General features: G+C 55.4%; 1 protein-coding gene across 1 annotated transcript; it reads left to right on the forward strand.

Annotated features, from left to right (window-relative positions):
• Positions 1-13: 13 nt before the first annotated feature.
• On the forward strand, positions 14-3,887 carry FOXS1 (forkhead box S1). Its single transcript, XM_033094973.1, has one exon. It carries the CDS (start codon positions 2,642-2,644, stop codon positions 3,632-3,634), a length of 993 nt encoding a protein of 330 aa, XP_032950864.1. The 5' UTR covers positions 14-2,641; the 3' UTR covers positions 3,635-3,887.
• Positions 3,888-11,577: the final 7,690 nt, after the last annotated feature.

The following is an 11,577-nucleotide window of genomic DNA, read 5'->3' on the forward strand; positions in this document are numbered from 1 at the left end:
TCCTCTCCTACCCTCTAAAGTCAGCACCCCATATTATGCAGACCTCACCCCAACCCTGCCCAAACTGAGCCAGTGGACTTGGGGCCTCCCCCCACCTACTGCCGAGGTGTGTTGGGAGAGCAGAAACCCATTGTGACCTTCAATCTGTCAGCCAAGATGGAGCCCTGGAATGCAGCGCCTAGGCAGCTGGCCTGGCACCTGGGCCTGGGGCAGAAGGTGAAAACCGAACTTGACCTTGAGGTTCTGAAAACAGTAATTAGGGCAGAAGAAGCAAGACTTCATCTTTTTGTTGAGAGCCCAACATGACTATAACAGTTTGCCTAACGCAGACCTTACGAGTGACTGATTTATTATAAGCATTGCTGAAAGCTGAGTTTACTGATTATTAGATCCTCAGGGTTGTTTAGAGTGGGGCCATCTAGTAACAGAATTGCCGGGCCTCTGAGGGGCTGAGTTTCCAGATCCTTCCTCCCACCTACCATTAGGGTCATCTAGTGCCCCATCTCTTTTTGGGGGGTATGTGTGGAGAGGAGGAAATCCCAAAACAGAGGATTTGGCCTGAACCCAGGACATTGGGTGCTAACCACTGAACTACCAGCACCAGTACATACTGTCTTTGGAGAAACTGAGGGAGGCCCCCAAACAGAGCACTAAGGCAGAAGCCAAAGTGGGAGCCAGGAGTCCACCACCTCCCCGAGCCCTGCCAATATTTGCAAACTATAAGTTGTAGGCAGTCCTTGAGAATTGGGTGGAAGCCCCTGAGCCAGGAAGGCAATTGACCCTGCCTTGTCAGTATCACGGTTTTCTGCCCCAGATAACAGACCTTTCTTCCATTTCTGATTTCTGACTTTATAGGACTCCTCCTACAAATGGCAATATGATAAATCTCTTTCAGTGATAACATTAGTAAGCTTCTTTTGTGGGGTGAAATTGCATGATTCAACAAAGGACAGAAGTCAATCAGATCTGTATTTTTTTTTCACTTCATTCAATACATGTTGATTGAGCACCACCTCTGTTCCAGGCCAATGCTGGACACTGGGGATAGAGCAAAACAGCATGGTCCCTACAGTGGGAGCCCAGTGACTGTCCTCTACCCCTTCCCCTCACAGGAAAAGTAATGTTAAGGAGTTACAGAATCCTCATTGAAATCCCAGCTTTATCACTCACTAGCTGTGTGACCTTAGGCAAGTCACTTAACTTCTCTGAGCCTCAGATTCCTCATCTATCCAAAAGAAGCTTTGAAGGCCGCTGGAGCAGCGTTGGTCTAAGAAGGAAATGTGGAGAGGGGAGGTGAGCAGGCCTAGCATGGAGAATGGCACACAGTAAGTGCCCTCTGACTTGGTTACTTGTAGGTGAGAAAGCATGGAGGAGGCTGCCCCATCCTTCAGAAGGCCTAAATGTCTATCCTGGGCTTTGCTGTACTCCTGGCCCAAGGCTGCAGCTGGCAGGGAGCCTCAGTGCAGAGTCCTCAGCAATGTCCTACTCTATGCTAGGCTCTTGGAGGGTGCTGGATTCCACGTAAGGGAGCCTGTTGCCTCCTCACCACAGCCTGGACAGCTGAAGAGTCACCAGTGCCACTTTAAAGATGGGAAACTGAAGCTCAGCCTGGATCAGGGACTTGCTCCAGGCACTTCTTGGGATTGGGGTTTGTCTGTCAGGATGACTGTCCTCCCCACACTAGTCGCTAGAGGGCGCAAGGGCTCAGCAGACTGAGTTTGGCGAGCTCTTATCACCATCCTAGGCGTCCAGCCCTGCATACACCCTGGTGCCAGGAGGGCCGGGAATAGTGTGACCTCAAAGGCTCTGCACTGCGGGGAAGAGAAGTAGGCCACAGACTTGGGAGGAGGAGAGGAGAAAAGGGGAACTGGAGGTGAGAACTTGAGAGGCCCTTGTGGCTTTTCTCACGGAGACTCCCAGATGTCTAGCTCAGCACTTAGATTCTACCTCTCTAGGGTCTCATCAGAGATGAGTGTCTCTCTGTCTCTCTGCCCCTCCCTCTCTTGTGTCTGTACTTATGTCTCTCTCTGTATCTCCCTTTTCCTCTCTGTCTCTGTAGATTTCTTTATTTCTCTCTCTGTGATTCTTTTTCTGTACACTATGTGCATGTATGTGCGCGTGTCTGTGTTTTCTGTCTTATCTTTGTGTCTCTGTATCTCTGCCTCTATCTCTCGTTGCGTGTTCCTGTGTGTCTTGTTGTCTCTACCTCTCTTTGTCTGTCTGTCTTTTATTCAATATCTCTCTCTTTTTACATCCCTGCCTCTATCTCTTTTTGTTTCTATCTCTGTCTTCCTCAATTTCACATCCTGTCCCTCCCCCAGCCAACACCACCCAGCACATGTGGGCTGAGGGTCTCAGTCCCTTCCCTCCCAATTCCTCACCCCTGGCAGCTGCTTACAGCTTCCCAATCCTGGCCTCTCCTGCCCGCCCCTCTTGGGCCTTGAAGGAGGGGGGCCAGAGAGGAAGGGAGGGCAGCTTGGTGGGCCCACCCCTTTTTGCCTTTCTAGGCTGGGAGGCTGGGCCAGTGTGGGCCTTTTAACCAGCCCAGGCAGGCTGTGCCGGACACCAGCCCTGGACGCCGTGCCTGGCCCCTGTGGTCCCAGCAGCCGCCAGCCTGGCCAGCACGGCCAGCCCAGCCAGCATGCAGCAGCAGCCCCCACCGGGACCCGTGGCCCCTGCAGCAGAGCCAACCAAGCCTCCCTACAGTTACATAGCCCTGATCGCCATGGCTATCCAGAGCTCCCCAGGGCAGCGAGCCACACTCAGCGGCATTTACCGCTACATCATGGGCCGCTTCGCCTTCTACCGCCACAACCGGCCTGGATGGCAGAACAGCATTCGCCACAACCTGTCACTCAATGAGTGCTTTGTCAAGGTGCCCCGCGATGACCGCAAGCCAGGGAAGGGCAGCTACTGGACACTGGACCCCGACTGCCACGACATGTTTGAGCACGGCAGCTTCCTGCGCCGACGCCGACGCTTCACCAGGAGGGCAAGTGCTGGGGGCTCCAAGGGCCCTGCCAAAGCACGCCGTGGACCCCTCAGAGTGACCAGCCAGGACCCAGGAGTCTCTGACACCACGACTGGCAGGCAGTGCCCATTCCCAGTGGAGCTGCCAGAGGCCAAGGGCCTAAGCTTTGGGGGCCTGGTGGGGGCTTTGCCAACCAGCATGTGCCCAGCAACCACTGAAGTCAGGCCCCGGCCATCCATGGAGCACAAAGAGATGCCCACACCCAAGCCTGCAGGCCCAGGGGAGTTCCCTGCAGCTACCTCGTCTTCCCCATGCCCAGCATTTGGCTTTTCTGCTGGTTTCTCTGAGGCTGAGGGTTTTAGCAAGGCCCCGACACCCATCTTGACCCCAGAGGCGGGCATTGGGAGCAGTTACCAGTGCCGGCTGCAGGCCCTGAATTTCTGCATGGGGACTGACCCAGGCCTTGAGCACCTCTTGGCATCAGCAGCCCCCTCCCCTGCACCTCCCACCCCTCCAGCCTCACTGCGGGCCCCGCTGCCCCTGCCAGCTGATCCCAAGGAACCCTGGGTTACAGGCAGCTTCCCTGTCCAGGGAGGCTCTGGTTACCCACTGGGGCTGACCCCCTGCCTATACCGGACGCCAGGAATGTTCTTCTTTGAGTAAAGCCAGCCTGGCCTTGGGCAGTCCCTGCAGGACCCCTGCCAACAAGGCTGAGCCTGACTCTAGGATCTGGGAGCTCTCAAAGGACCCAGGCCTGGCAAGCCAATGACAACCAGGACAGGAAGCCAAGACTGGAGTGGTGAACACTCAGCCAGCCCCCAGGACCTCCGGACAGACTTGGGGGTGAGGGGAAGTGGGGCCCCCTTGGGATTTACTCTGTGGCTCTCGGGGCCAATAAAGCAGTGTGATGATGAGGATCAGCTTGCTGGATGGTTGGGGGCTGAGGGCCGGGACCCCCGCTTCGGTATGGGGTGGCTCTGGTTGTGGGGCTGTGTGGCATGGGTGGGGGATCCCGAATGGAAATATCCCACAAGAGGCCTTCTCCTGCTGGGGACTTTCTCAGGGAGTTTCCCAGGAAGGCAGAGGGAGCAGAGAATGGGAGAGAGAGAGGAAGGATGCAACCAAGAGAGACACCAGGCAGGGGGTAAGGCTGGCCTGGCCTAAGGGGCTGGTTCTCCAGCCCCAAACTCTGTGACTCAGCTGCCCCCATCATGAGCGGTCAGAATAACCATGAACATCAGTGGCATTTATTCTGTCCCAGGCGTATATATATATATATATATATATATATATATACACACATGTATATGTATATATATATATATGCCTATATATATATATATCTCTATATATCTCCTTTCACCGAATCTTGTGTGATATGGAAATGAATCCCCATTTTAAAGTGGTAGAAATAGGCTCAGAGTTTGAGGCTCACTAGTTTTGACTCTAGATGGCACATGAGTGGCAGAGAGGAAATCAAAACCAGGTCTGCGTGCTCTGCCCTCAGCCCCTGACCTGCAGTTTGAGAGAAGATACAGGAGTGCCACACAGGGTAGGAGCAGAGCTGGTGGTGACAGGGAAGGGGGAGTGTTGGAATGCCAGTGCTAAAAAGGCACCCCTTACGCCTTGCAAGGCTCAAAAGGCGGCACAAATCCTCTTGTCTGGATCTCCCACAGGATTGGGGATCTCCTTGAGCCCCCAGCTCTCTGAGCACTCCTGGTACCTCTTTAAGAAAGCATTTCTCTTGTGGAGGGAGGGGGGTGGTGTCCTGGGTACCGATCAGAAGTGACAGAGCCCTGACCTTTGGCCTTCTTTAGCTGACCCCTTGGGAAAGCAGTAGAAATGCCTGTATGCGAGGCCCCCATCAGAGGAACGGACTTAGGGACCTGAAACCTCACTGTCCCCACACCCCCTCATACCAGAGTTCTGAGGCAAATGGCTGCTTCCTTCTGGAGCCTCAGTCCCCAGCCCCGGTCTGGATCATGTGTATAGGGAGAGAAGGTCCAGGGATACTGGGGAACCCCTTTCTGGCCTTGGTGTAGTGGCCTCGAGGGTCTTGTGTCCCACGAAGTGACACCCAGGGGTCTGGAGACCCCTTCATCGTGCAGGCAACCCCATCCCCTCCAGAGGCCTTCCCTGGGCAGGCAGCCATACTGACTTCAGTCTCTGCTGCTCCCTCCTCCCTCGGCAGGTCCCCTGGGGCCTGGGAGGAAGCAAGCCCGGCTGGACAGCCCCAACTGTCTGGTTCCCACAGACTCCAGAGCCAGGGTGGAAGGGGGACCTGCAGGGTGGGGGCTCACTGAGGCTGGAGGGGTTGGGAAAATGCCTGGCCAGCTGTGGGGACCCTCCCCACCGTGCCTGCCGGCCCCCAGCCTGGAGGAGAGAAGGTCTATCCTGTTGCATTCAGGCAGCCGCATAAGTGAAAGGGGAGGAGAGAAAGGTCCTATGTGTGAGGACATGGGTGAGGAGGGGGAAGGAGGCGTGTGTGTGGGTTCGCATGATGGTGTGTGCTTGTGCGGGTCAGCATGTCTCAGAGTGTGTGTGTGTGTGATGCACGGAGACAGACAGACGGTTATAGAGACAAGGGCAAGCAGATTCAGGGGGGTGGGGGTTCTTTTTCAGTTGGGTCAGGGAAAGAGGCCTCTGCCGGGCACTGTTCCCTGTGGTGCATTCCTGCGGAGACCTGGTGACCCCAATCCCTTCCCAGCCTGTGTCCTGAGCTAGTAGGAGGTTGGGGAGGCTGGCCTGCCTGGGGGAGCCCAGGCCTCTGCATCCTGCCCAGCCCTCCCCTGGGGACGGGGCTTGGGGAGAAGAAAGCTGTGTCCCCTGCCCACCCTTTGCCCTGAGGAACATGCAGAAAAGTCATCCCCACCCAGGAGCAGACTCAGCTCTGGGCGTGAGCCCCCTCTCCACATCCTTCCCTGGCCGCCAACATAGTCAAGAAGTGAAAACAGGCCCCCTCAGCCCCAATCCCCAAGCAGGATCCTGGGCTTACTGCCTGCCTTGGACTCGCTGCATGAGACTGGATCAGTGCCCACCTCTTTGGCCCTGATTTCACTCCCTTTGCCCAAGGGAGTGGAGGTGGGGCAGCCTGACGTTTTGAGACTGGGTCCCAGGGGAGGGTCTAACCTGGGGCATGGCCTGGAGAGGATCCCATCCCCAGAGGTGCTGACCAGGGGGACCAGACACCATGATCTCATGTTGCCCTCCGCTCGCTGCCCAGTCCGGGGACCCCACCCACTGGGCCTCCTGCCCTCACATTCTTTCCATGACCAACAGACACCCTCTGGCTCCTGCCTGGCCACCCCCACCTGGAGGGAGTGTGCAGTGCTTAGCGGAAATTCAGAATGCCCAAGCTGGGCCAACCTAGAGAGAGCACCTAGGCACAGATGGCGAGACCAAGGCCAGAGATGCACAGATGGCGAGACCAAGGCCAGAGATGGTAAGTGACGAGTCCAAGGCCACACAGCAGGAGTGGAACTGTCTTCTGTACCTGTCCATGGTTCCCTCTCTGCTGCCTTACGGTCTTAAGGGACAAGGGCCATCCCATCTGCCTCTGCCTCAAGGACTCTCCTCACTGGATGCTTGTCTGAAACCAGGAGCGGATCCCAGCTCTCACTCCTTCTACCCAGCAGGTTGGAACAAAAAAGGGTACTGAGTCACCTTGTTAGATCAAAATTGAAAACGGTAGGATCAGTGGTATTTCTGAATATTCCAGCTCAGATTCTGTGAATATTAGAGTTGAAAGAACATCTCCTGCTCGATTTCTGAATCCCCTCTACACCAAGTCGAGCCTATCATGTGGGGTTCCAGGAAAGGGGAGTCCCCTGCCTTCACAGGCAGCCCCTTCCCCCCCAGGTTGGCAGTTCTGAAGGACCGTCATCAAGTTCTTCACCTGCTAGTCCTTTGGTCTCTGCTCTCCCTGCCCCCAAGGAGGCCACCCCCACCCACAGGGCTGGGTCTTCCTCAGCAGGCTCCCCCACCCTCCACATCTTATCTCCCCTGCTGCTCTGCTCTCCGCCCACCCGCTTCCTTCCCTGCTTTCTGGCATTCCACTGCCCAGAGTTCAATACTCCTTCCCACACCCCAGGCAGCGCCTGGGCCAGGGGTGGGGAGACCCTCTCCCGCAGAAGGCGGGGCTCTTGGAGGCCACTGCGGTGATGAGGAAGAAGGAAGGGGAGGCTGTGTCCGCCAGCCTGGCATGTCTGACTACTGGGAGTGCACAGAACCCAGGAATCCAGGCCCCAAACAAACCTCTCCTCCCCACACAGGCTTCCATCTCCCCGAAGGCCAGGCTGCCAGAGGCAGGAGGTGCAGCGGCTAAGAGCGGAAGCTCAGGAGCCCAACTGCCTGGGTTCAGAGTCCAGCTCCATCAATTCCTAGCTGTGTGACCTTGGGCAAGTTGCTTCCCTTCTCTGTCTTTCCCTTATCTATAAAATGTGGACACGAACAGTACCTATATCCACGGGGTTGTAAGGATTACATGAGTTAAGCAAAGTGATTAGAACAGAGTCTGTCACACGGAAAGTGCAATAGAAGTGTTTATTAAGTACAGTAGATAAATATTTGGTCCCGGGGGGGGGGGGGGTGCACTTCCCCTTAACCTGGTTTATCCCCAGGGGAAGGTCCAGCTGCTATGGAGGTGGGGGGTGGTCTGCAGAGGGAGGGAAGACTTATATAGACAAGGCTTTGGATTTAATTCCTGGCATCTCCACTTCCTTGCTGTGTGACCTTGAGCAAGTGGATTCACCTCCCAGTTTCAGTTTCTTCATCTGTAAAATGGGGGCAATGATTCCAACCTTCTCAACTGATAGCTGGGAAACCTGGTCCTGCACACTATGTGTACAATTTAGTCAACAAGAATGAAATTGGAACATCAAACATCCCAAGTGGAGGGCCTCATACCCTCAGCCCAGTCCTCTCTGCCCCTTTCTTTGCATGTGGCAAAACCTCCATCCTCCGCAGGTCCAGGTCCAGGAATACCTAATCCCTTATTCCTGCTCTGCTGGTAACTGGGAGGGAGCTGGTGGGGCTGAAGGAAACAGTTCCAGGCTAAAACACAGGCCAGAGTCAGCCAGAACCCTGCCTGGTAGCCCCTGGAAAGGCCAGGGCTGCCTGTTCCTGAAAACATCATCACGGCACCCTGATCTCTCTTGGATAAAAATGAGAGGCTGATCCTCCTGCTCCAAGTTCAAGAGTTACTACAGCTGACTCCCTGGTGAGTGCCTTCCCCACCTCTAAACCTTTGCTTCTGCTGTTCCCTCCACCTGGAATGCTCACTCCCCACTGGCTGACTTCTCCACATCTGGAGCCCAGGTTAAATATCACCTCCTCAAGGAAGCCTCCCCTCCTGATCTGATTACAGGCCCCTAGATTATTCTCCTTCTCTGCACCCTATTTGTTTCCTCCACACGGCACTTGCTGCAAAGTGGTATTATGCATGTCTGTATGTATTCACTTTTCATCGTGTCTCTGCCTTAGAATGTAAGCTTCAGGAGGCAGGGGTGGGTCTGCCTTACTCACCGTGTCCACTTCCCTAACCCGGTGACCAACACAAAGCTAGCCCTCAATAAAGGTTTGTTGAGCGGACAAGTGGAATCATGGTCACCCATTCAACTATTCACCATGGATCAAATCTCCGAAAGACCCTAGGGCTCCCAACCCAGTCAGAGCAAAAGCCCAAGTCCTGAGGGGCCTGTGTGACCTGGCTTCATCTTGGCCTCTTGCCCTCCCCTCACTCCAAATAGCCTTCACACTTGCCCTTCCTCCTGCCTGGAACAGACTTCCACTAATCCCCACAGGGCTCACTCCCTCACGCCCTTCACGTCCTCAGAGAAACCCTCCCGAACCACCGCATCCACCCCACTAACCCATTCTAAATTCATTATTGCCCTTCAGATTTCTCCCCTGCCAGAATGAAGTTTCAACTGCCTTGTCCCCAGAACCTAGAACAGTGTCTAGAACATAGTAGGGGCTAGAGAAATAGTTGTGGGACGAACATAAGGTCAGCAGCATGTGCCAGCTGCTCAATGTGTATCCACACAGCTCACGTAACTTTTGCAACTGGCCCTGGGAGGCAGGTACTATTATTACGTCATGTCACAAACAGACGTCTGAGGCTCAGAGAGGCAAACAGGTAGAACGGAACCCCATTCTGCCTGACCTGTACCCAGTCTGTCAACAGCCTGTCTCCCAAGAAGTGTATGAGATCTGTCTCCCTCCTCCTGTCCCCACAGTTCTCAAAACCTCTCAAGGAGGCACGGCCCAGCCTCCCTCAGGGTCTCCCTGCCTCCCGTCTCTCTCTCCCACTCACTGAGCTCCCTGGCTGCAGGGAGCCTTCTGAACCACAGATCTAACCATGCCCCTCCTTTGTTCAAAACCTTCCATGGCTCCCTATTGCCCCGATCCAGCCTGGCATTTGAGGCCCGGCCAACTTCTCCAAACTTAGTCCCTATTTCATCGTATGCAAAAGCCCTACCGAAATGCTCCGAGACAAGCTTGTTCACATCTCCAAGTCTCTTTGGACATGCGACCGCCTCTCCCTGAAACACCTTCTTCACTTGATCTGGAAAGACCCCGCTCCTATTTGCTCTCAGCTTGTCTGCCACTCCCATTGGAGGAAAGAGAGTAGCGGTGTCTTCTTCCGTGTCCTTCCAGTTTCACTGTCATCCCCAACGTCTTACCCGCTGGCATTCTGGAGGCTGTGAACTCCCTGAGGGTGGGACCGTGACTAATTCATCTTCAGGCTCTAACGTGGGGCCAGGCCCAGAGCAAGGGCTCAACAAATAGCTGTGAAATGACTGGATGTGTCACTGCCAGCTTTGCATCCTGACTCCACTATTTCCTGACTGGGAACCATGGACTCGTCCACAAACTCTCTGAGCCTCAATTTCCTCATCCGTGCAACGCTGGTAATGAAAATACTCACTCCTAGGATGGGGATGAAATGAATTCATTCTTGGAATCACACGGTACAGTGTCTGGTGCTCAATAAACAACATCCATTAGAGTGGAGGAAGGAAAAGCTGGTGGGAGGCTGTATGAATGGGAGCTCGGTCCAGGTGGGCACATCCATCAGGACAGCGTGGGCTGCTTCACACCTTCACGGCAGCCCTGTCACTGGCTGGGTCTTTTCCCACTGCTGCCCTGTTGGGTCCGAGGTGGCCGGTGGAATTCGAGGCCATTGGACACAGACAGGAAGAGGCAGCGTCACCAGCCCTGGTGTAATCCAAACCAGATGCAGCCTCAGACCCATGGGGTGGTCACTGTGGGCTTAGCCAAGGCCCAGAGGCAGGAAATAGTCTTGGAGGAACGCTCTCTGGGCTGGAGCCAGCCAGGAGGAGCTGTCCCATGGAGGCTGTTAACCCTTCTTAGCCCAAAAGGGAGGCCGAGGACCTGGTCAGGGGAAACTCGTGGCCCTGGCCTCAGGAGGCACAGAGCACCTCGCAGGGAAGTTCACTTCCAGCACTGGCATTATGATGGGCACCATAGAGGGCAGAGCACACCAAGCAAGGTGCGGGGGACCCTCACAGCTTGGCACCTGGGACTTGCAGAGACCCAGACCTAGAGCCTTCGCCCTGGCCTTGGCTCCAGCTGGCAGGCCCAAACCAGCTGAGGGTTCACTCCCTCCATCAGGGTGGCTCCCGGGGTGAAGAAGCTTACCCCTGGCCTTCCTCCCTGAGGCTGCTCTGCGGATGTGAGCTCTAGTGAAAGTGAGGAGGCTGGGGCCCAGGTCTGCAGAGGCACAGACTCAGTCCCGTGTCAGGGCTGCAATCCCAGCTTTTTCCTACGTGTGCTCTGTGGCCCTTAGAAGGAGCAAAATCTCTCTGAATCCCCATTTCCCCATCTATATTGTTAACCCTAGGGGCCAGGGGAGGCCCAAAGGAAGCACTTAATGAATCAAAAAAGGGCTTTTTAAGGTACTCCTGGGAGGGCATAGGGGTAAAGGCAGTGATCAGCCCTGTTCCTTGGTTTTGGGTGGAATTCCTGCCTAGGACATGTCCATTTGCTGTGTGGCCTTGGGCATGTCACTTTCCCTCTCTGAAGCTATTTCCTCACCTGTGAAATATGGTGAATGAATACTAAATCCCATATCTTGATTGTCACAATGGCCCTAGGAGTGGCAGAGGAGAGCAAAGCTGAGGTTGTCATTTTCATATTAGAGAGGAGGAAACTGAGGCTCGTGTGGGAGTCAGGAGTCCTGGGTCCTAGTCCCAGCTGTCGCTGTCTCTGCTGAGGGGCTTTCCTCCTTTTGACCTCAGTTTCCCCAGCTGGACCCAGGCCGTGAATCTCTGCTCTCGCTGGATCTCATTTCCTCCCCCCACCCACCCCACAGCGGTGACTCATCCCTCATTATCACGCTGTGTGGCCGAGGCTCAGCCTGGGTGGGGGCCAGCGAGGCCGAGAAAACTCAGAGGAAAGCACAGGCCTGGCCCAGCTGGCAGGTGGCAGGTGGGTGGGCAGTCGAGCAGGGATCCACGGCCATGCGGGCCTTGCCCATAAGCACTAAGAGCCCAAGTCAGGTTCCCCAGGCCCCCCTAGCCCTGACTACAAACCCCACCGGCTCAGAGCCCAGAGTCACCCGCTCTGTGTGGCACCTGCAGCAG

This window comes from Rhinolophus ferrumequinum, chromosome 23 (genome assembly GCF_004115265.2).
Source record: "Rhinolophus ferrumequinum isolate MPI-CBG mRhiFer1 chromosome 23, mRhiFer1_v1.p, whole genome shotgun sequence".
Taxonomy (NCBI): Eukaryota; Metazoa; Chordata; class Mammalia; order Chiroptera; family Rhinolophidae; genus Rhinolophus; species Rhinolophus ferrumequinum.

What these genes read in the sequence shown, in the direction of transcription:
- FOXS1 (XM_033094973.1), top strand. Translation starts at nt 2,642, where the DNA reads ATGCAGCAGCAGCCCCCACCGGGACCCGTGGCCCCTGCAGCAGAGCCA.